The sequence below is a fragment of the Condylostylus longicornis genome, unplaced genomic scaffold (genome assembly GCF_029603195.1).
Source record: "Condylostylus longicornis isolate FDR11 unplaced genomic scaffold, ASM2960319v2 ptg000055l, whole genome shotgun sequence".
In the NCBI taxonomy this organism is placed as follows: Eukaryota; Metazoa; Arthropoda; class Insecta; order Diptera; family Dolichopodidae; genus Condylostylus; species Condylostylus longicornis.
Genome location: NW_026578024.1, coordinates 8026432 through 8052363, shown reverse-complemented (window position 1 = coordinate 8052363; position 25932 = coordinate 8026432). Strand labels below are relative to the sequence as shown.

Here is a 25932-nt window from a genome sequence, read left to right as displayed (position 1 = left end):
ACATTAAGAAAAATGGCACAAAGCGAAATCCATACCGAGTTTATTGTTATATACAAAAAATTATCCATTGAATTTTGGGTTTTTTATAAAAGAAGAACTGCTTTCAGCCTTAGAATGAGTAAATTAGCGAAGACTTAGATTGAGTTATTTAGAATAAAAATTTTAGAGACAAATTTTTCTGTACCAGAGCAACTTTACACGATGGATTGCTGTATTTGAATATAAAATTTACTTTATTTAGTTTAATTATTATTTTATATTAGGTCTTTGATATGTGATTGAGAAGATAAAATGAACAAATAAATTAAGGCAAAGTCTTTAAAATGCTTTTAATATTTATTTATTAAGTAATATTTGTCTTTTTAATCATTAATTAGTAATTACACTTTATAAACAAATAATTTGCTTTCTTTGCCTTTGTTTTGTAATATTACCAAGCGTGTTGAGAAGTTCATTGGATTTTCAACAATTTTACAAAGCCTTATTTAGTTTCAAATAGTTACGGTAGGAAAAAAACAAACGAGGCGCAAAAAAGCAGAGGTGCAATATTAAATTTTAATTCACTATTTTAGTGTGTTTTATAACTTTTAAATCTGTATTAGCCATCTTATACAAATTCTGAATTACCGTACTACAATATTAAAAAATCTCTTTTTATTCCCAAAATATTTTAACGAATTAGGATTATTCTTTTGTTGAACCTCTGTTTATTGGTATCTCTATTTATTGGTATCAGCCCTAGTAAACAAATCTCTTGACAGTTATGAGTGTCGTAATTATGATTTTTGTTTTCATTGATTGATTACAACTTTTCAAAACTCATTTTGTTTTCTTCTTCCACTTCTTAACTTATATGAGGAAATGTTAATTTTCATCTTCGATTACTCGTACATATAAGTTAAAAAATATTAAAAATTAAAAAAACCTATTGAACCAGAAAACAAAAAACATAAAAAAATCAAATGAAACGTAGAAGATTTCACTTTTCAACCGTCATATGACCAACAAAACGCTAAGATGAACTTAAAAATTTATTTTTGATTATTTCGAAATTTTAGAGAAAATCGAAGAATCTACCATTTTATGTCTATCTTTAGTCAAGAGAAGTTACAGTAGAAAAGAAGAAGAAGCAAAATTTTTTTAATCATAAAAAATTTTTTTTTTGGTTAAAGCATACGGAAACGGTAGAAAATAGAAACGCAAAAGAATGTTGAAGAATTTTCTTCAAATATTTTTGTTTACGATAATCGGCTTACCGGTTTTTATACTTTCGAATAATACTTTTCATGTTAATAAAACAAGCATTAATTTAAATAGTAAAAATTATTTGAAATCACGGCAAAATTTCGCTGAAAATTATATTGTTTATGGTGTATTAAAAGTGGTAACTGATTCTAGAATAAATTTTAATAATGAAGATGATCGTTGCTTAAAAGAAAGTAAAATGTTAATAAAAGCTTTAAACAGGAATGAATTATGGGCATTAAAAGGTAAGTTTATTAACTTTATTTGTACAGTATGGGCCGAATGAGCCAATTTAAAAATTCTAATAGAATTTTAAATTTATTCTCAAGTTTTTTATATTTCGATCGCATATTTCGATTTAAGAATTTACAATTTCTTAAAAAATTTTTTACTGATTAGAAGTTTTTCTACATTGATTACAAAAACTACTATATAGTTCTCTTGTAATCATGATTTTTTTGTGATTTTATTCATCTTCATACCTCAAAAGTCTTTGGTAAAATATTACACATGATACTTAAGAATAGACTGCCCATAATTGGTAGGGCTAATTTAATTATTTTTGGTCTCGTACAACTATCAACCTTTCTTCCAACTATCACGTACAAGACGTCCTTGGAGATCTATCTTTCTGACAAATTCGAATATTTTGTGGGGATCGATCTTTCGCAGCTTTCTTGTAATGTCGACGTAACCATCCAGAGACTCTCTCTACTGCGGATCAACTCTGAACGGTTTCCCATACCAAATCTATTACCTTTAACACTACCAGTGTGGGAAATAAATATAATAATTAATCAATTGATTTAATAGTTTTTTTCTACTTACTAAATTTACAGTTTTGGATGCTTCTGGAAATCCAACATCATCATTTATTTATGGACAAAATTTTTGGGTTGGTTCAAGAACAGAATGTGAACGATTGAATAATGAATTTCGTATTAATGCAATAAACCCGAAAAATTCAAAATTATCAAGTGAAAAATCTAAATTTCCAATGGAATATGTTGTTATATTTGCAAATTATACTGATGATCAACAATTTACACAATTTGGAAGGCATACAGTGAGTATATTAAATATTTTTTTTTTGTTTAATTTGTGCATATAGAAAAATCGAGTAGGTTTATTAAAAGAACAGAAAACAAAAGTTTTTTCAGTTCAAAAAAAGTTTCCGACTTTTTTTTTTTTAGAATTTAATTATAAGGCAAGGAAAAATATGCAAGGTTTCCGTAACAACACAGTTCGATTACTTTTTTTTAATTGTTTATTGTTTATTAATCATTATTGAATTTTCCAAGTTAATTAATTATTTCACCTGTATCTTGACCTTTTTAGACTTTGTTTTCACATTGGGAAAAAAACAAAAAAAAAGAGTTGTCTAAGAATAATTTTCTGCGTGAATTATTTTTTCTTCTGCTTTTATCTTTTATTCTATCCCATTTATTATCAATTAAAAGAATTTTTTTTTCTTCATGATTTTCGAGTCTTTTGGCTCAATACATTGAAGTACATACCCTTTATAATTTGAATTTAACAATGAGACATTTAATAAATTCAAGTTAAATGTAAAAAATTTTATGAAAATCTTATTGAAATCAAATATCCTGGATGCTAACAAATATTATAGGGTTCAAAAACATAATTGGCGAGTTTTTTTTTTGGCTATTGAGCGCAAAATTAAAAAAAATGTTAAAGAATTTCTGGAGAAAATCAGTTGTTTTTTTTATTTAATTTACAAATTTCAATGCTATTTAACAAAAAAAAAATTTTACATAAAAATGCTATGGTATTTGTTAAAAAAAAATTGTAGTCGAAATCTGTAAATAAAATTCGGTAGTTGTACTTGATTGTTTGTATTATGACGTCAATATTTTTGTAAGAATGGCAGCAAAGTACGTAAATATACCAGGGATGGCTGCGCATCAAGCTCCTCAGTCCAAAATGTTTTTCAAAATTCAGAGTTTTTTGAGGGCCGCAAAACAGTATTAAAAAGTTAAGTGATTTAAAATTCTAGATAACAAATTTTATCCGTGGCAAGAGTTGTACAAATTATTTACTTCAAAGTTTAATAACAACTTTACATTGTAATGAGAGTTAACAAATTCAAAATAGGTCTTGAGTCAATCGATTACAAACAATTACGCGACTATTTATTTTCATTTAGGCAGTTTTTAATGGGTATTTTTTCTCTTAATTGTACACAAATGAAATTTTTCATAACGTTGTATTATACAAATTTTTCAAATAGCGCCATATGGCTCTTGAGCTGCAGTTTGACCACCCCCGGTATAGATGCACATATATGTGCACATACGTACGTTTCAGTCTAAATTTATTGTTTCAAATTTTATAAAATTTATTAATTGAAGTATTGAAAAATTTATTAAAATAATAATTTGTTTTTATTTTCAGCCATTAATACATATTGGATTATGTATGCCAAGTTCTTGTTCAAAAGATGAAATTCAAAAATATGCACGGGAATATTTTATATCAAAAAAATTGAATATTCAAAAAATTTATAATTTAGAATTGAAAGTAGTTGAGACAAGAAAACCAACATTACAAAATTTTCTGAATAGATCAGAATCAAAAATAATATTTTATATTTTATTTATAAATATACTTATTATAGGATTCTTAAATATTTTTCATATAACAGAGGAGAATTCCTTATTAAATAAAATTTTGAATTGTTTTAATTTAAATTCCAATTTTAAACAATTAATATCAACTAAATGTTCAACAAATAATTTAATTGGTATTGATTCAATTCGATTTATTGCATGTATTCTAATTATGGGTGGTCATCTTATTTATTTTTCAACATATTTTACATTAAATGGTTCCGAGATGATTGTAGCTTCATATAAATTATATGGTCAAATATTTTTTTTAATGCCATTCTTTGTTGATATTTTCTTTTATATTGGTGCAATGATTTTAGTTTATAATTTTCTACAAAATGAAAAGCAAATATTGGAAATAAATGAAAATGGATTTATAAAAAATAGTATAAAATTTTTGAGATTATTATTAAATCGTTATATAAGATTAACACCAGGACTTTTATTAACAATGGGTTTAAGTCATTTAACAGCATTATATTTGAAAGAGAATTCACAATATTATATTTCGGAGGAACAGGATTTATATTGTAAGAGGTGAGTAGTAGGATGTAATATTTAAAATTTAATAATAATATAATTAGCTTTAGTGAATTGTCTTTAATACAGATGAATTCTGAATCTTTCTCCAATACAACATTGTATAATATTATTTTTTATTCTAAGTATAGACTCCTATTTTTCTTATATCTACAAATGTATTCTACTTATATTCTTGGTATTGTTATTTGATATCAAGATCATAAAATTAAAATCAATTCCATGGCTTGTCACTTTATTATTTTTAAAAGTATCCTTTCTTCTCCATTTTCTTTTTTTTTTTGGTTTTTTTTTTTAATTTTATACATTATTTTTTATTTCAGTGACTTCTGGTGGCGTAATCTATTATATATTCAAGGATATTTTTCAAATGATGACATGTGTGCCTGTTGGGTATGGTATCTTTCAGCAGATATGCAATATTACATTTTAACATTGTTTGGTTTATTCATATATGCAAAGTAAGTTAAATAAAGAAAAAAAAAAATCGAAGGAGTTTATTTTTTTTTCTTTTACATAATATGATTTTTTTTTGTTTATTTATTATTTTTTTTTTTCAAATCGTATTTTTATGTTGTAGAGGTCGGAAATTTATGATCACATTATCATATATTGTATTATTAATTGTTTCGATTGTATACACGTTTCATATAAGTTCAAAAGAGAATTATAAATTTTATTTGGAAAATTTTAAGAAAACCGAAAATATACTTTATATAAATCCATTGACAAGAATAATTCCATATTTAAGTGGTATATTTAGCGGAATTGTTTTAAATTCTGATAAATGTAAAAAAATTTTGCCGGTATGTACCTATTTTATTTTAATATATATATTCGAAATTGTAGACCTTTTAAATATTAAATAAAATATTTTTTTTTGTATTACAGACATTTTCATCAGAAATTTGGTTAATCTGTACATTTATAATATTATCACTTTTTAGTTTTGGTATGATATTTCGTGATTTTATACCACAAGTAATTTATAGTCTAGCTAATTCATTAGTAAGATTTTTATTTGTACAAATTATTGTCGGTATGATAATCTATTTAAATTATATTGGTAAAGCTGGTAAAATTGGTAAATTTATATCACATTATATATTTATACATTTATCAAAATTAACATATATGATGTATTTATTAGAACCAATTGTTATTTATATATATCGTGGAAATAATGAGAAACCATATAATTTTAATTTATTTAATATTTATGTAGAATTTTTTGGTATATTTTTTATAACATACATTTTATCAATAGTTTGTACATTATTTTTCGAAATTCCATATATTAAATTATCTCAGTTATTTATTTTAAAGAAAATTAATTGAAAAATAGCCGTTCTGTTACCAATATTTACAAATGTTAATTGGTATTAAGTTTTCTGAAATATCAAAAAAAATTGCATATCATCAGGAGGCTCATTTTTTTTAATTTTATAATTGTTTGCAATTTATTATTACAAATATTTATTAAGTTAATTTTAATAATAGTAAAATATTTGTATTATTATTTATTAGTTTAAAGTAAGTAGGGTTTAAGTATTTGAAATATAATAGTAAAAGAATATAAGTAAAGATTTATTTATAAAACAGAAGATTTCTTTTCGTTATTTTCATGTAAATTAATGTATATAATTATTTTATTTTGTTTCTTCAGAAAATTTTGGATTTGCAAATATTAGCAACAAATTTTAATTAAATACTTATTAGTCTTCAACAAAATATTAAATATAATGAAGAATTAACCCTTTATGTATCCCTACATTTTTAAATGAATGATATTTAAAATTTAATATTAAAAATTTTTACTTAATTTTTCAAGATATCGAATCTAATATATTTAAATTTACTTAAAAAAAATCCAAAATTCAAAAAATTAAATGAATACAGGCAGCATTCATTTTAATTGCAATGAATTGAAATTTCTTACTAGTTTAAGGTGAATTAAATTTTCTTAATATGAATTTTTGAGTTGAAAATGTCATAATAACATAATAATAACAATGTAATTATATGAATTTCTCACCTCGCATTTATTATTAATCATTATATGAGAATAATTATTAAAAATGAGTTATAAAGAAGAAATTGTCTCAAGAGATTGTTTTAAATTAGAATTTGTATAACTGTTGAGTGCGATTTTTCATTAGTATTCATTATACCCGTACGAACGTATGTTCAAAGGGTATACTAAATTTGCCTTACCGTTTGTAACGCTAAGAAATAACGGTGTTAGATATAGACTCAAGTGTATGTTTTTGATCAGCGTCGAATTCTGAGTTGATTCCGTCCGAACGATAACTCAAAAACTAATTGACCTAAGTTCACCAAATTTTCACAAATAATTTATTGGAGTAAGTGCCAGAACCCTATTTAAATTGGACGTGATCGGGGTACCGGTTCGGGTAGCTGCCATACAACTTCAAAATTTATTTCGCTATATCTCAGAAACTATAAAAGTTGTGGTATTGAAGTTTCACACAAACGAATATATTAATAGGGCCAACGTGTCTGATAAAAGTCGTTGAAATTACTTGGCTCCTTCTGGTACCTGCCATACAACTTCAAAAGTTATTTGGCTATATCTCAGAAACTATAAAAGTTGTGGTATTGAAATTTCACACAAACGAATATAATTATAGGGCCAACGTGCCTGATAAAAGTCGTTGAAATTACTTGGCTCCTTCTGGTACCTGCCATACAACTTCAAAAGTTATTTGGCTATATCTCAGAAACTATAAAAGCTGTGATATTGAGATTTCACACAAGTGAATATATTAGTAGGGCCGATGTGCTTGACAAAATTCGCTAAAATTTCTTGGCTCTTTCTGGTAGCTGCCATACAACTTCAATAGTAGTTTAGCACAACCGGAATTTGGTAAAACACATAGTACTGAAATTTTGCATAAATTAATATGGTAATACGGCAACTTTAAGTTTAGTTATGGCACATTAGTTATTCGCACATAGGATAACAAATTCGTACGGGTATCACAGAGTTGACAAGGTCAACTCTATTTTTTTTCTCGTTTAATAATATTTTTACCACGGATAACATTAAAATTGAGAATTTTCAATGCATAATAAAATCCGTCTATATACGATATTTGGGTTTTCTATGCTACATTTATATTAATCACGTAAAATTAAAGATAAATGAGAAGAATGCAACTTTTTAATTATACAAGCATAAAAGATTCAAAAATGAATATTCAAAAAAATATTTAATAAAATAAAAAATTTTTGTAAGTTTTATAAAATTTCGTGATAATCAAGTCAATTCATTTTTATTTATTCTGTCACCATATTTTTAATTATACAAGTTGCACTTTTGATATATTTATTCTTAGAATTAGATAAGTGTATATTCTATAAATTAGAGTTGAATTTATTTAAAAAAATTTAATCAATTGGAAAATTAAATTTTTGAATTTTCTTAGAAAAAGTATTCATTACGGTATTATTTATAATGAGTTTTTTTTGTTGTTGCAAATGAAGTTATATGATAACCTTGTTAAATTCATATTATAATATCATTGTATAATATTTCAGAAATTACACAGAATAAGAGTCTTCATTATTTTGTTTCTCGTATTTATTATTCTCATACTTTTTATTGAAATAGAGCTTTATCGTAGATTTAAAATATATTAAGAATATATGCATGAAAATGTCTTAAGGATATACATTCAAAATTATGTAAAATATCGAATGGCATTGGAATTTAGAAAATTTTGGAAGGGAAAAAAATAAAAAATTCAAGAATATATAGATGAAAACATTAAAAGCATTATTATTGAATTAATATATTGCATTAGTTATTAAATAATCGAGTCTCGAATAAATTAGCTATAAAGAATAATGTTTTGATTTAAGTTTAAATACGAAGTTTAATTTTATATCGTAAATTTTAATTTTTATAATTAGCTGTTTGTAAATTTTAAAAAATTCTAAATGTTAAAAGTCTAATATAATTAAATTGAAATTATTACAGTCTTTAAGAAAAAAACAAATTTTTCTGCAAAATATTTTCTGTATCATCGACTTCTCTTTAAGCTCAATGAAATTTAAAAAGAAATGACGTCTATTAATTGAAATTAAAGTACATTATGACCTTCTTATTCTCATTTATTATACAATAGGATCTAATAATATCCTTGTATTAATATTAATTGGTAATGGAGATAGCTAAATATGACAGTTTAGTGGTAACTATATAAGAAAACTTTCTTATACGATCAACTTAATTCATTATAATCAAAACCAATAATAATGTAATACAATGATTGTTATACTTTATGTATTTTCCCTAAGTAAATAATAATTTTGTATTAATTTTCTCTTGTCTTCCGTACAATATATCTATATTGTACGGAATATGCGTTCAAATATTTCTGTGAATTTTTTAAAAGGAGATTTTTATATTTAATTTTTTTTGATGTTGAAAAATATGAAATAAACCACCATATGGTTTTGGTTTTGACATTGGTATTATTTACTATTTTTTTTTTTAATATTTTATTGAAAATTTTATTGTTTACTTTTATATTTGTGAACAGTTTCGTATATGGTGAAATTTATAAAATTTATTTTCCAGATAATATGAGAGTTGTCTTTGTTTCTGTATAAATTTATATATATGAATGTTTTTTTAAATAAACATACTTTTAAAACTTTATTTTTATTATAAAACAAAAATTTTTTTTTTTTATTGATTACAGCTAAGATAAGATTGCAGAAATATGAGAAATTTATGGTCATTTTGAAATAAAATGTTGCAATATAAATATTCAATTGAGGTTTTATTAAAGTAATTTCCTGTATACTATATAGATCGTATAGAGTTACCAACAGAATTTAATAATTAAATTCTCTAACTAATGGAAAATTAATGGTTTTTGCTTTAATGTTACTTTACAAAGGTCACATTAACAAGAAGCACAGCCCAAAATTTATAGAATAAAATATTTACTCTTTAACCTATAACAAGAAACATTTAGCTCTCCTGACAGTTATAACAGTGTATAAAATATTCATATTAGACTATTATTGTTAGCAGAAATTTAGTTACCTATTACATTAAATTTATAAAACTCAACTTTTGTAAATTAATGTCAAAATAAATATCCAAAAATAATTTCTAAAATTATACAATAATATGCAAATATTTAAAACAAATTTATTAAAATAACTACAATATTAACAAATTTTCTTTTTTTATAACGAAATCAATGAACTTTGTACCAATATGATATTTTAAAATTTAATCCTTTATTTGCAAACTACATTTACAAATATGTTCGTATGTATGTACGCCTTACGTGTAAAATATTTTAGTAAATAAATTAAAATTGAATTCCATTTATTGTAGTATTTGCGTACAACGTTTGAATAATATACAATGAATAACATGGAATGCAACAAGTTGACATATTGCATTGCAAACGCATCAATATAAAATATTACGTTGGAAAAGAATCTCTTTTGTTTATTTTTGCCTTACTTATTGCGAATTAATTTTGGAATATGTACGTAACTTTCATATTCCGAAACATATTTTCACTTTTTTTTTATAATGTAGACCAGGTGAAATATTTTGTTTGTCATTTAGATTGACAAATATTTTAAAAATCATAAATTTTGAGAATTAGTTTCAAATAGGATGAAAAATTGTCAGGTTATTAAGGGATTAAACAAAATAGTCTTATATTTTGAATATTACATAAAAGAAGTTAATTTAGATTCAATTATTCAGGCTAAAATATAACACTTAATAATTATGACAGTTAATTATTTATAAAACCCTGTATAAAAGCCTGTTCAGACTTTTAAACCCAGTATAATTTTACAGATTATTTAGCAAGTACTGTTATGTTGTACAAATTAATGTTAAAAATATTAAAATTACTGTTATGTGGGTGATAATTTTTTCATAATTTTCATAAAATTAATACTAATTTTATTTTTATTACGAGTACTAACTTACAATGACTAATGTTTTATAAATATACCGCATTACTACAAAATTTCAAAATTAAATCCCATAGCTTATGTACTTTTCAGAAAATGACAGACGGTTGTACCTGCAATTAAAAGTTTTCTAACGAATAGCTGAATAATGTTGCTGTATAGTTGTGTTATACTAGTATAATAAAGTAAATATTTACATAAATCAATTGCGAATAGTAAGTTTCATACTAAAATTTTTTGCATTCGGAATTTGATTGTATTTTAAGAAATAAAATTTTCACTGTAGACTCGTACGTTCCCACTTACTCATATGTGTTATACAGACACCTTTTTCAAACAATTCATATAATACATTTATATACGTATTTATATATGTATTTATGAAAGAAATAGAATATTAGAAGAAAAAAAAATAAAATGAAAATTTAAAAACTGCGTGGAAATTTTTATAAATTCATGTAGGCGAAAATGAATTTTCATTCGTTATGTGCTTATTTTTTCTCACGCTTGTCATATTGTTTTGACATCATACCGCAACACAACAAAAATAAAAAAAGTTTTTTTTTTTTTTGTTGTCTTTTACTTCTTTGCCTCTACAGTGCATTTCTATGTGATGGAGAGAACTATGAAAGAATTTATTTTACTGCTATCTAGAGCACCTATATGTACGTACAAAATTTGTGTACATAAATTCTTTGAATTTAGAAACCGTTATAAATTATGTACTCGAATGTATAAACGTATATAAAATGATAAGAATTTTTATATATGTATTTAATGTTTATGTAGTTAATTACGTCATCTACCCACATACTTAAAATATTCTTTGATACTCGAATCGTTTTTTAATACACGTACATAATGTAGCTTGTAATGTGCGTGTTGTTGTTGTTGTTTTTATAATTATTATGAATTTCCCTTTGCTTTTCTTTGTAATTTTTTTTTGTTTGTTAAAATCAAAGGACATTATTGTATATAATTTTTTTCTGTTGTGAAATTCATCATTTTTATAATATGGTGTTGTTGGGCTCTTAAATATACTAGATCCTTTGCAATTATGTAAGTCAGGAGTCTTATTTTTTCCAAATTCAATATTGAATTAGAACGAAAGTCAAAACAAAATGAAAAACAAAAAAATTTTGTTTTTTTGATTTGATTTCGAAAAATTTGGTAAAAATGTATTTAAACATTGTGTATAACACAAGTATCCTTCGACATATAAGAATATTAGATTAAAAAAAGAATACAAATAAATGCTATCGAAATTTTTTACTATTTATACAAATTAAATGATGTGTTAAGGATTTACTATGATTTGTAATTTTGTACACGTTTAGGTGCTATTTTTGGAGTATTTCATTGTAATATGAGATTATTTGGCCTTTTTTTTTTTTAAATAACTTCGCAATTGAAATGTTAAAATTGTTAAATTTTGTTAGAATTTTTTAAAATAATTTGTAATTTAGTTCTTTTATTGAATCATTTGCAAAATAGGTGGCCATATTTAAGCGAAATTATAAATTAAAGATCTAAATTCTAAAACATTATTTAATTTCAATTTTTATCTTATTAATATACTCAATATTTTTGACTCATTTGTTCAAGTCAGTTTAAATGCCATGATGTTATTGTAGGAAAAAGCGGATATAATGAGCTAGTATTTGATCAACTTTTATATTAATCAATTATCTAAGATTATTACTCAATTAAAAATATAGTAACTTGAGTTCCTCGATCAATGTTAAGGTAACAATTTGATGTTGTTAATAATACACAATAATTTTATTTACGTGTTCTACTTGATTAATTTAAAGCGTCAATTACAATCGATTTAGATTGTACTTGTGCAGTAGACCTGTATTGTAAGGTTTACATAACCTTTTATATTACAATTCAATCCGTAAATTTCTAATTTTTTCTTTATTTTAATGTTACAAAATAAAATATCTTTAAAAGCCGCTTTATATACGCGTAATATGCGAGATCTTTCCAACAGGTGTGAAATTATGTGAATTAAATGAAAATAAAATAAAAATTTTCTTTTTTTTTTTGTGTATTCTATTGTTTATTTTCATTTTCATTTTATTATTATGCAAAATAGTCAAAAATTATGATGGTACATAATTAGATGAATTTGTTATAACCTTGGGGTAATTAAACACAACGAACTTAAGTGTTATTTAGTTCATTACATTTTAACTGTTCTAAATTTTTTTTTTTTTTTTATATATTTAACTCTCTTTGGTTTAACTGTTTGTATATACACTACTCTAATTCTACAGTTATTCTCGAGTGGCCCATTAATTTTATTTTGCGATTCATAGTAAAACACGTGGTTGTCATTTTTTTTCTCTTTCTGTTAGTGTTTTTTTTTTGTATTTTTTTCGTCGGTGTGATGCTAATTCATTTTATGTAGGTGAAAATTCTTAATTAGGTATTTTTGTTAAAAGTATGCTCGTAAGTATATCTGAATAATTTTATGTGTTACATAATAAGCTTGTATGATATACTTTTGTATATGAAAAATGTTGTGCATATAAGATACTTTAAGAAGAAATATAGAAGTTTACGATGACAAAGTTGGTAAAAATTCTAATGATAAAGCATATGAGATTATGGGACTTAGTATATCTACACACTCAGTATACGTATTTAAATTATTTTAAAGTGTTATGAAGCATCTTCTTACTTTAAATTCTTTGCAAAAGAAACAATGTTGTAGCTATGAGTAGTTGTAAAATAATGTTGAAGAGAATATTGTAGAAGAATCACAATATTGTAGAGTAAGAAATGTCATCGTTGTTACTGTCTTCATATACAGCAATGAATGTTTTTTTGGCTGCATAACTCAGTCATAATTTTGGCATTAGCATAAGCGTTAATTGACGTAATATTGTTGAATTTTAGATTATATCATAATATAGATATCAAAATTTTAATATAAAGAAGGGGGACCTGGAAATACTTATACAAATTAAAATTAAATAATTTTTAATATAATTTAAAATTTAAATTGAAGTTTTAAGTGTTTGTTCCAACATATTAAAACCTACAATGAATTGATAAGTTAACAGTTTGAATCACAAATAATTACATGTCTTCTTTAAAAAGAATGTTAATATTTAAGTATAGAGAGTCTGTATGGAGTTTGTCTCTGTTAATTGCATATCTCAATTTACCCAATTGAAAATACAATATCTCAATTGTGCCCACTTCTTTCTTAAATTCAAAACAGGAAATCAATTGATTCCGAAAGTTAGAACAAAATCACAAAACTCAGTTGCTTTCATTTTTATAAGAGACCCAGCACTTCTACTACGAGTATTAAGACGTGTGTATTATTTAAGACATTTAGTGGAAAATAACGACAGTAAGAGCGTGTATGCTGTTATGACTGTAAATAGAGTGAATTTTTGCTACATAAAAAATTGTTATAATTTTATTTTTTAAATTAAATGTCTTGTCAAGTAAAAAATGTGGAGAAAACAGTTTTGCTTAAAAAAAATTTTAATATTTTTAATTTGTTATACAATATACATTCGTCTACATTACAAGTTCATATTAATGTGCTTTTAAAACTAGCAATTATTTTAAATTGTTTGATTTTAATTAAAATTAATGGACAAACATTTTCATACCTGACATTTTCAATGAAAATGAGATGGGAGTAAAAATTTTTTTGATTGATCTGTTTTTCATTCTGTCATCACAGATTTAAAATTACAATATCGTATGTATGTGCATATACATCCGTATAGTAGACGGAAAAACACTGTAACGTTTTAATTAGTTGACCTTGAATTTTTATGAAAAATATTTTCCATAATTTTCTACTCCTCTAAATACAATTACTAAATGGGTATAGAAATAGTTTTCTTATGAAAAATCTCACCCACTTTAGTTACATAAAAGACATAATAAGAATTGAAAATATTTGTACCATGTTTGCGTTGCATTGACAAATTGCAACCATTTTTCTAATTTTTTCCAAATTTTAAGGAGTAAATTTAAGAAGACATGCATTTGAAAAGAAATAATGAAAAGAAGATCATTATAAATATATAGAAATTTATAAATAAACAGAAATTTTACTTTTGAATTGATTTGTAAAGTGCGGACCCCATTTAAATGATTTTAGAAAATCTCTAATATTCAAGGTGTTTTATTTACATTAGTTTAACGTATGCACATAGAATTCATAGAGAATTTTAAGTTCAAATTCAGCTAAACAAATTCGGATCAAACCAACGGTTTGTAAAGAAACACTTTTCTCTTGAACTGATGAAAATAGTGCTTTTAAAAACAATGTGCAAGCTACTCATTATCTTAATTAATTTTAAACCAAGGAATATCAAAATTTTGCATACTTTTAGGGTGAGTGAAAAAGAATTGACAAAAGCGTTAACAAAATAGTCGAATTACAAATAATTGATACCGTTAACTTGTTGCTTTTATAGAAATTTGCGAAAGTTTCAGAAATATAATGCAGTGGAAATTCAAATTTTACAAATTTCGAATGGCGACAACTTTTGATAGAGTGGACGTGCAAAAAAATTTCTAACGAAATGAATTATTTATTGATGTCTAAAAGCTGTTTAAATATCACACCTGTATAACTTTCTGTTTAGAGAAAACCAATATCAAAAATTTAAGATAACGGTAAGTTTTACTGGGCCATTTTGTTATTGCTGCCATTTTGTTATTTTGCGGCCATAATGTTTGACTATGTTGTATCATGGTAGAGATTTTTTATTTAGAACCAAACGTCTATCAAATATGACGAAATTGTTAATTTGTGAGCATTTTTATTAATTTGGCTTTAGTTTCGTTTCTCCCTTCTATTTTTAGTTGTAATATATTTAAGAAATTTTAATTATTAAAGATTTTTAAATTAATTTTAAGAATTTAATAAAAGAAACAATCTAAGGCGTTTTAATCTCTTGAAAATTTTAGGCGTATTTTATTTTTAAAAATACCACTGAAAACTAAAAATATTTACATCCTTTTCAATTTTAGATTTTTGACGAAAAATCATGTTTATTTTCTGGAAATTTTTCTTACTTGAAAATATTTAGTGCCATCTCAAAATAGTTTTTGAAAGTCAACGTTAACAAATCAGATCTGGCAAGTGACAACAAACTTCAATCTAATTAAGGCGTCAAATTAGTTTCACTTTAATATTTTAATTTTCCATTTTTATATATGAATTTTTATTTTAGAAAACACTTAGTGATTCTTACTTTTATTATAAATTGTAAAAATTAAGAGAAGAATATTATGCTAATTTTACTTTCGTAACTTTATTACTATTAGAAAGAAGATGTGAAATTAAGTGTGTAATAAGAAATAAATATGAATGTTGAGAAGAATAAAAGAGGCAATAAATTCAAAGAGCAATATGAAAAGTAGAAGCACATTAAATGATAAAGAAGTGCGTCATTGCATATACACTCTGAGAAAATTTTTAATAAAAAGTTTTAATTATACCAATTGTCAAATTATCATGTATCTATTTACGTAAATGTACTGCAAATATGCGTAGCTTTGTTAAAAAAAAACGGAGAAAAAGTTAAATATTTTTTTTAAAAGTAAAATAATTTTTGCAAATATTAAAATCTCACAGCCTGATGATATGCAAAATTAAATTGGTTAAAACTTTTTATTTCATGTAAAATGCAAGTTGTTCAAAATTAGAATTATCTTGTAATCGCATTTCATTTCAATGAAAATTTTTTCAATTTTTCGAAATTAATATAGAAATTCAAAGATTCTTGCAGCATTGGTTTAAGTCAATCGCAAAAGTTATGCATTAGGTGTTGTTGTGACAATCAAATTTTTGATAGATTTGTATCTGCACAAAAGATATGCAAGGGTTTTATTAATATTTTTGTTTTGACGGTCAACACTTAAAAGTTAAATTTTAAAGTGGCATCCATTTTTACATGTACTTTAATTGATTATTTTGCAATCTTTCGTGCGGTTCATTGTCTTTTGCAAAATGTCAATCATTGTCGAATCATAATATGAGTATATTTTGTACAGAAAATCTGCAATAAAAATTCAGAAAAGTTTGGTTTAATTTTTTAATAGAAAACTTTAGAATTAATTTTTTTTGTTTTAAATTTATAATTTAAACGAATTCTATATATAAAAAATTACAATAATTAATAAATAAACTAATACCTACACAGACAAATGTAAATTCACACACGTAAATATTTAATAAAAAATTTTAAAGAGATTAATATCTAAAATATATAGGTACTGTTATTTTGAATGAATTACCAAAATATCAACAAGTAAATTAAAAAATTTATTTACGTCTACGTATTGTTCATACACTCACTATGATGATTTTGATTTCAACTATAAAGAACGAAGTGACGTCATTGTTTTGGTGAATTCATTAAAGAGGATGGTTATTTATTGTTTTCATTTTACTTTTCTTTTGTTTTAGTTATGATTAACAAATAATGAAGATTTTTTATTCTACGCATGTTCTGTAATAACTTTCAAATTTATATTTACCGTTATATTAACTGAAAACCCGAAGAATAAACGAACTTCAAATATTGAAAACACGATGATCTAAAATACCCACATAAATAATTTTGAATAAAACGAAGTAAGTGGTGAAAAATGTTATATTTTTTTTAATGTCATATGATGTTATAGAAAATATTTAGGGTTGACAGACTATAATGTTTTGTAAAAAGTACATATATATTATATTTTAAGAGCGAAAACAAAAGTTTTGCTTTTATGACCAAACAATTGAGTGTCATTTTAGCTCTAAATTTAAATTTTAATGTTCCCTTTAAATATTTTTTTATAAAAAATAAATTTATTTATTAAGTAAACTACTCAAAAAACAAAATATTATTTAAGAATTTGACATTTTATAATTATTAAAATTTAAAATTATTATGTGACTACTAGTTATTATTAAAATGTTTTAGTTTTACTCAATAAATTTGTTTCTCGTACATTGAAATTTAATTTTAATCCTGTGCATGCTCCTGTTATAAGAATTATTAAGTTCACCTTAACATGTAACATTTTTCAAATTTTTACATTTCTAAGCTATAAATGCTTAGTATGTATATTAAGTATGTATTTGTACGAAAAATAAAAGTGTGGTGAATATAGAACAAAATGTATGGTGAATATTCAACTGGTTGTTGATAGTAATTTAACTGTATGTATTTTTGATTTTGTTTATTATTTTTTCTGATATTTTTTTTGTAGGTATTTAAGTTACATATTTGCAATTTACTGTGTGTACTGTTATTTTTGCTTTTCATTTGTTTATTTTGTTTGTTTTTATTTTTTTTTGTGTTGTATTCTTCCTTTGATATCTTGTGTTTTATTTTCTCTTTTTTTTTTTGGTTTTGTTGTTGTTGACAATTTCAACTGGTAAAAGGAGTTGAAAAGTTAGAATATAAATGAAAGTAACAAACGGAAATAACATTAAACGATAACAATCCTCTGGCTAGAAAGTATAGCTGAAGAATAAAATTTCAAGAAGAAATTTTTGTTTTTTAAGCAACAAAATTAATATACCGAATATTGGACTAAAAAAATTTATTAAAATAAAAAAAAAATAAAAATTAATATAATTAATTGCAAGATTAATTACAAATAATTATAAAATTATTGTAATTATTGGTGAAAAGTGTAAATAAAAAATTAAAAAAAAGTTAATTAAAAATTAAAGAGAGAGAGAAGCTATTTGGCCCAAAAGAGTGTTATAATTCAAAAGTGTTGTCTTAACTGAATTTCGTTTATTATTTTGACAAAAATAAATTATAATTAAAATTAATTATAATTTTTTAAGAAATAATTAATAAAAAAATTAATTTTTTATTTTCCAAAAAAAAAAAAATTTAATTAAGAAAATTAAGACTTGGGAAGACTTGTGCTTCGAAAGTAAAGAGTTTTATTAACTGATTTTCAAAAGGTAAGTGTAAAATTTTTAAAAATTTAAATTTAATTCTGAATTTAAAAAAAAATATTAATTTGAAGTAATTTATTGTACAGATGTGGTAATATTAGTAAGAATTTCTTTGGCAAAACTGTGAAAATAAAGGCTATGCTAAAACTGATAAATTGCAGCTAATATCAGTTTCATTGTAAAATTTTGAATAAAGGATTGCTTAAATTTAATTTGTATTTTAATCCGAAAACGCAACAAAACTGGTTTTAATTCAATTACAACATTCAATTGCCAATACATAACTCAAGTTTTGACAAAAGCTACAAATCTATTTCAATATTTTCGGTGGACTTGAAATGAAATACCAATTTGAGCACCGATTTTCTTTGTTAAATTTGAAAATTATGGAAGAATATTATAAATCAGATATATTACGTGACCATTACACAGGTACTTTGATATAAGAATTTCTTTCGCCCGTTTCTTTCATAATTTTATCCAAAATGAAAATTTTAATGAAGAACATTAAATTTTAAGGCCCACAATTTTTTAATTTTAAAAATTTAATGTTTTTTTTCACCAAATTTAATATTTGACTTACCAAAATATTTTCCAAAAAAACGGAACCAAAAATTAAATTAAATGCAAGACAAGGAAACCAAAAACTTCTCAAATTTTTAATGAATTTAAAAAAAAAATCATTTTGTTTCCTAAAGTTTCCAGGAGAAAATCGTTTTACTAAAGAAATTGGTTTTTTATGCCTAAATTTCATGTCTTTATAAGTCTATATGCGTCTTTAACATACGTATGCAAATTTTACTTGCGTTCTGCTTTGAATATAATAATGAAAGTTAATTGCTATTTAAATTCTATTTTCAACTTAACTGTAGGCAGTTTTGCCGATGGCAATTTTTTAAAAAACTTATTATTTTGATAAGTTCAATCTACAAAACAAGAAAAAACAGGAACATTTTTATTTAAAGAAAAATTTAATATCACTTTCATTTTAATATTATTTTTCCTTTTTTACAATAAAATAAGTACATAAATGTAAATTTTTACTAAAAACTATAATAATATTAATTTTAATAATGTAGACAAAATAACATTTTGAGAACAGTAAACTCTTATTATATTAAACATTTTTCGTTTTAATATCGTTAACTCGTAACAGACAGAGATTAGTCATAATGGGCACGAGATCTTTTAGTAACAATAGAAAACTATTATTTATTATCCGTCATCATTTTATCGGAAAGGGTTGACTAATGTCATATCGGAATAAAATAATAAATTTAATTAACTATAACTAGCGTCGGATTTATCTATAAGGTTAGACAGGCTGTAATCTGTTGCAATTCGATAATTTGCTATTTAATTTATTTTCAATTATTAATTACAAAATGTAATAAGTGTACCTATAATGTATGTTATCTATACTCTACAAAGAAAACTAAAAATAAGTGAGAAAAAATAATTTACTTATGAAATTTTTCAAATTTCTGTAAACTCATCCAAAAAGTTTAATAATATAATTTAATTCGAAATAACATCAGACTTTCAATGCAATATTTAAATGATCCTCAAAATTTATTGTCTTGCACGTTAGTCATTTAGTTAGCCAATAGTTGAATTCGCATTTGCAGTTCTAGCAGCGAGAGATTTTAACAGTAACTAACAAGAACAAGAGGTGTAACCTCAATAACGTCTCTTTACTCTCTCCAAAATGAGATCTCTACTAATTGAGGTTATGAATATAAAAGCAGAACAAAAGCTTATGCAATCGATTTGATAGAAGAACTTTTATAGTTCTACTAACAGAAACGGAAGGCTTTTTAAAGCAAATTACAAAAACGTGCTGCTATTGCAGATCTTTGTTAGAATTGGAAACGCAAATTCAATTGCTGTTTACAATAAAAAGTCTGCTATTCTAATTGTTTATAAATATTCCCAGTAGTGTTTTCTTAACATCCCATTACTAGAATCTCTTAAAAGTTATTTTCATAATTATAAGAAATTGTTTAGATTCCAAAAGGGCATCTTATTCTACATAATTTACAGGTGTTATATGCAATACCAAAAATATTACCGGAACAGACTGTAAATCGTAATAATCTTCCAACTATATACCGTAATATTCGATATACAGGCATTTTTTTAAGCGTTAAAGTATAGTGTTATAAATTTTTATGAACGATGAAGAATAGAAGACCTATATAATATTCATTATTTTAAAGAATATGATAATGTTAAATTATTCACTGATACACATATATATACATACTAACATATTTGTTTTTATTTAGTTTTCATTTTCTATGTCAAGAAATTAGCATATTCTCTCTAGTGAGTTCTTCTCAAATATAATATGGTAAGGTTCGAAAGAAGATCAAAAGATAAGTTTTTTTTATAAATTATAAAAGAAGTCCGTTTTTACATCCTATATAAAGATAGTATATACACACATACTTTTATATATATTATGAACATTTTTGGTAGGTTAGGAGAAATTCATATTTATCCCTATATATCCTTATGTAATTCTAAATATATTTCTTATTATTTATTACATTATTAAGAAGTAATTCTTTTTTTTAATAAGGAATTCATAAATGTATGAAGGTGATCTGTCAAAATAATAAACAGGAGAGAAGAGAAAAGAAAGAAATCAAATGTTACGTTTTTTTTTGTCTTAAAAATGTTTTCATTTGTTGTTTGTTGTCTTAATCTTTAACCTTTAATAGAAATGTAAGAATATTTTAATTTAATAAACGTAATCTAATGTAAACCTACATAATATTTTTACATTTTACAAAAGGTACACCCCTAGAATTAAAATTGTTTGTTAAAATATTTAATGATTAGCAGAATTTTTTACTTCAAAACTTAGGCAAGTCGAAATTTAGAAGATAATCTCATTTCTTATGACAATTGCTGTTTCTTATTTATTTGTGGTATTATTATTTTATGAAAGTAGAAGTTTATAAGCAGCAAAATCATTACGTTTTCTATCGGAAATGTTGTTTTAAGCTTCTCATATCCAAGTTGAACAATTTACATAAATTACATTACAGGGTCTAGAAGTACAAAATAACTTTTATGGTGTTATATATCTTGAAATTAAAACATTTAACAGTATATTCACAATTAAATAGCTTCTTCTCATTTGGATTAATATTTGCCGGTCTTTTTGAGCAGGTGAACTTGGATGCACTCTGTAGTAGCTAAGTTATCTTATCGAACAAATCAGTTTTGAAAATGCTTTTCTATATATAGTGGGTTTGTGGCTGTAATATTAAATCTTGAACTGGAATTCTTTAAAGTAACAAATTAAAAGTTCGAAAAATTGTTAACATAAAATTTTTTTTTCCTCTGAATCCAAATTGCAAATAAATAATTTCTATTATTTCTTTTTATCTTTCTTATCCCACAATGCGACCATCTTTTGCTAGGTGTGTGATATATTCAATAAATGTGTGTTTTACAAAAATTACATATGTAATGTTAAGTAATTTAAATGGGATAAAGTAAGCTAATTTGCATTAATTTAAATTTAATTATTTGGAAATGTTTTTTTTTTTAATTATTATTTAAAGTTTTTATTATTTTTTCCATTTTGTCTATATATTAAATGAGATACATAAGTTTAATATTATTTTTCGTGTAATTTTGTTTTTTTGGATAATTTTATAATTAGATTTAGGTAAATTAAGAGGTATTTAGGTAAAGAATTTAGGTATTTAGGTAAGAATTTAAGGTAAATTTTAGAGTTCGTGTTTTGGGGAATTAGGTTTTTGGTTCGTAAATCTCAGAAACGTATTGCAATTCTGAAATTTTCAAAGCGAGATGATGTCATAATTGAACTCATTTTAATTATTGAATATTATGACCATAGTGTAAATTTCATTTGCAAAATTTAGTTCGCTACACGAATGCATTATGAAAATGCTTGAAAAATATGAGTAAATATTTCATTTTAAGAATTTACATTTCGAAATTGCGTATTAACATTTTGTGATGGAAATTGTGGTATCAGAGAATATTCACGATGAAAATACCTCTGTCTTTAAAATGTGTGCTTAACAAAAGTGAAATACGGATATCGCTATATAAAGGACGCAATTTTTCTTAAAAATCAAATTTTTAAATACAAATTATTTGAATAAATAAAATTTAAAAATATTTTCAAATGCATTGATTTTTATTGTAAAATGACCGTCGCTATACAAACATTGCAAATTTTTTTTATTTTCTATAAGGGATTGCATATATTTAAATTTTTTTAATTAATCTATTAATTATAGACCAAAAAAATAATTTATTTAAACTATAGATAATTAAAAACTATTTTAGTAATTTTTTATATTAGTGATTTCACCCTAATTTAAAGCACATAATTATTTTATTATTATATCTTGATTGCTTTACTATAAATGAATTAAAATTTTAAAAAATATTAGATTTGATTTGTAGATTTGTAAAAAAACCAGGATAACAGTGCACCACGACCACGTATAATGATCTATTGTGCACTCCTCCTGAGTGCGGGACACGGCGCTACAGCACCCGCTCGAGATCTACCGCCTTAATGTACTCGAGCAACTTGTGAGACGTGGAGAGGCACAAATCCGCCGCCGTTAGAATAAAGTCTCTTCTTTGGCGATCGAGAAGGGAAATTCGGGGCACACACACTCAACCCTTTCAGAGAGCAAGACACTCTCTCAGAAGATGTGCTGAAGTCTCTCTATCTTCCTCACAGAATCTAAAAGGGCCTTCACTTTCCAGCCGCCCAAAAAATATTAAATTAAATAGTTTGCATTTGAAATTTTCGCATAAATGCGCCAATATTTTTGCACTCCATTTAATGCTAAACAAAACTCCAAATTTAAAACATGTTAGAAGCATAAAATCGCTAAAACTACAAGCATAACAACGATATTAGCCTGACAGCAATAGCTACTCATACATTTATTCCGATTGTCTATTCTCTTTATTCAATATCTTACAATGACAATGAGTTTGCTATCGAGTTTCATTATTTTTAAAATAATTTTAAAACCAAAAGAAAATTTCAACATTACGAGTATAAATTTTTCTTATTGAAAATCTCCTTCATTTAAAAAAAATGACATAATTTCATTTACGTATCAGTAACAATATTTTTCGTCGTTTATCCAATGATCAATGTAATATTCAAAATTGTACGCGATGACATTGCAATTTTTTAATTTAGATTACTAAAATTATATTTCTCTTTCGTGAGAATAAATCCAGTACAGAGATATTAAAATTCAAAATATTTAAGCAATAAGTTATGAGAGCGAGCGACATTGTTATGTTCACAAATTTAGAAATAAAATATTTTCACTCATTTACATAAATTTCTTAAAATTATAACAAAATGCATGTATAACAAAAATTATGCAAATGTAAAAATTAATCTTATATACTCGTATTATGCACATAATATCGATTTTAATATTGCATCAAAAAGATAATGTGCACAAGCAATTTCTAATACCATTATTTAAATTTTACAAAATATGAAAAAAAATAAGAACTCAATTATCACATGAAATACTGTTATGTCTTGACTCGCGTACCACATTAAATAATCATGCAGCTTTATTTTTTTCCAAAATATTTAAGAAATGGTAAAATTTAATTCTCATGAAGAGAATTTCAAATATTAACTGTTAATTTCTACACAAACACACACATACATATCTAAAATATAATTTTTTATTAGAATTTTCCAAGAACGTACGAGATTAGGTGCGAGAAATGTAATGATCTATTTAAATTTTTTTTTAAGAAGTTCTCTTAATAATTTTCAATTATAATTATTTAAAATGAGAAAATTGCCCTTAGCTTCTTTTTAAATATTGTAAATTTATACTCTTTTTTTTTTGTTTTGGTTCTTTTTAAATATTAAAAGATTATTAAGCGAGAAAAGCTGTTAAATTTTGTTTTGTTATTATTATTATTTTTTTATTTAAACTTTGTGTTATTTTTTTGTGTTAAGAATTTTGAAAAACATACACAAAAGTTAAAACATAAAATAAAGGAGCGAGTAAAATTTGATTATGGCGGTATATGAAAATAAAAAAGAAAATAAGAACAAAAAAGAAAGAGCAGTTCCTACTTCAATGTTAACAAAATATTTTCATTAAAGAAAATTGTTTTGCTTAAAAAACTGGTACATACGAAAATTTCTGAAAATTTTTTGGAATAAATTTGAATGAATTTAAAAATTTTCATTAAAATATTGAATGGTTTTTTTTTGGTACAGTAGGATCGATTTTTTCCTTGTAAATATGTGTGTAGGTAATTTTATTAAAAATTGAAATTTTGGTATACTTGATATGGTTTAACTTAACAGGAATGTTAACATGACAATTTAATTTTAAAATATTGATTAACCTCTTAAATTTTTACTCGAACACTTTAATTTAGAATCAGATTCGAATTTATGTAAGTGTCCTGAAAATTCCTATTAATACTTTTTGATATTTCAAAATTTAAAATTGTTCTTTAAGATATCGAAGTTAATTTTTGAACTAACATTCTTGTGAATTCAGAAATTAAATGTTCATAATTTAATAAATTATATTCAACTGCACATACATACTATAAATTCATAAGCGCAATATTATTTTTTATAGTTAAAATTGCAAAAAATTAATTCACATAGTTAAAATTGTAATACAAAATTAAATTCTGACAAGTTAATTCTGAGAACGAAATTTTAAATTTTATAAATATGTAAATGATATATAACTTTAATTTTAATTTCACAGAAACAACAACTGGACAAAGATAAATTGAACATTCAATGAAATTCAATTAAAAAATTCCAATTATTGTAAAAAACATCAGATGGCATTAAAATCGAATGTAAATTTTTTGCGTACATATGTAAAAATATCCTTATATGTAAAAGTTTAAGCGTATTAGTAGACGTTACTTATTATTCTTGTATTGCAAAATTTTTGGAATAATTAAATATACATATGTATGTGTATTATATTGTAATGTATAAAAGAAATAAAATACTTGTATAAAATGTACATTGCAATTGCTTATATGGTGGAACCAATTAGGTGTGAAAATTAATAAATTCATAAATTAAATTTTTTTAACTTTGATAACAATTCACAATCAATAACGTAAGGACGCAATACATAATGTAGTAGAATGGCTGCCTTGTATAGGATGAAAACTTACTTATGCAGTCTTGTAATTCTCCTTGTTGCATTTTGAAATATGGACAGAATTTTGGTGTATTTTTAACCTCTTGCCACAAAACCTCCATAAATATAAAGTTTCCATAAATTATGACTATATTGAATCGTTTTTTCTATGAAATGAAAAGTGAATTTCTCTAGTAAAATGAATGGTACCAGGCATGGAGCTCCGACTGTATTAAATTTAAAATTACAAATGTCTCAAACCTAATCAAGTTATGTACATGAATAACAAAAAAATTTTTTCAAAATTTTCATTTTGGTACCATTACTTTGCTTTTACGCTGCATAATATTGTATATTAGAAGATATTACATCATACATTGTATATACATAAGTCTATTTATATAATTTC

The 25932-nt window shown here is 24.0% G+C and overlaps 2 protein-coding genes across 2 annotated transcripts in view; both read left to right on the top strand.

Annotated features, from left to right (window-relative positions):
• The first annotated feature begins 1444 nt into the window (after positions 1 to 1444).
• LOC129611982 (uncharacterized) lies at positions 1445 to 25153 on the top strand. Its single transcript, XM_055525421.1, has 6 exons — positions 1445 to 1490; positions 2085 to 2311; positions 4159 to 4412; positions 5128 to 5204; positions 5488 to 5589; positions 25131 to 25153. The coding sequence occupies exons 1-6, from the start codon at positions 1445 to 1447 to the stop codon at positions 25151 to 25153; spliced, it is 729 nt and encodes a 242-aa protein (XP_055381396.1).
• LOC129611781 (allatostatin-A) overlaps positions 17873 to 25932 on the top strand; it is a 64578-nt gene continuing 56518 nt past the window's right edge. Inside the window, exon 1 of the mRNA XM_055525088.1 lies at positions 17873 to 18354. The gene's annotated coding sequence lies outside the window, so the exon portion shown is untranslated. The remainder of the gene's footprint in view (positions 18355 to 25932) is intronic.

Bases quoted from the DNA above. Each gene is read 5' to 3' on its own strand.
- LOC129611982 (XM_055525421.1), top strand. From the start codon at position 1,445: ATGTTAATAAAAGCTTTAAACAGGAATGAATTATGGGCATTAAAAG. The intron at 1,491-2,084 runs GTAAGTTTATTA...CTAAATTTACAG, and splicing joins TGAATTATGGGCATTAAAAG to TTTTGGATGCTTCTGGAAAT. The intron at 4,413-5,127 runs GTGAGTAGTAGG...CGAAAATATACT, and splicing joins CAGGATTTATATTGTAAGAG to TTATATAAATCCATTGACAA.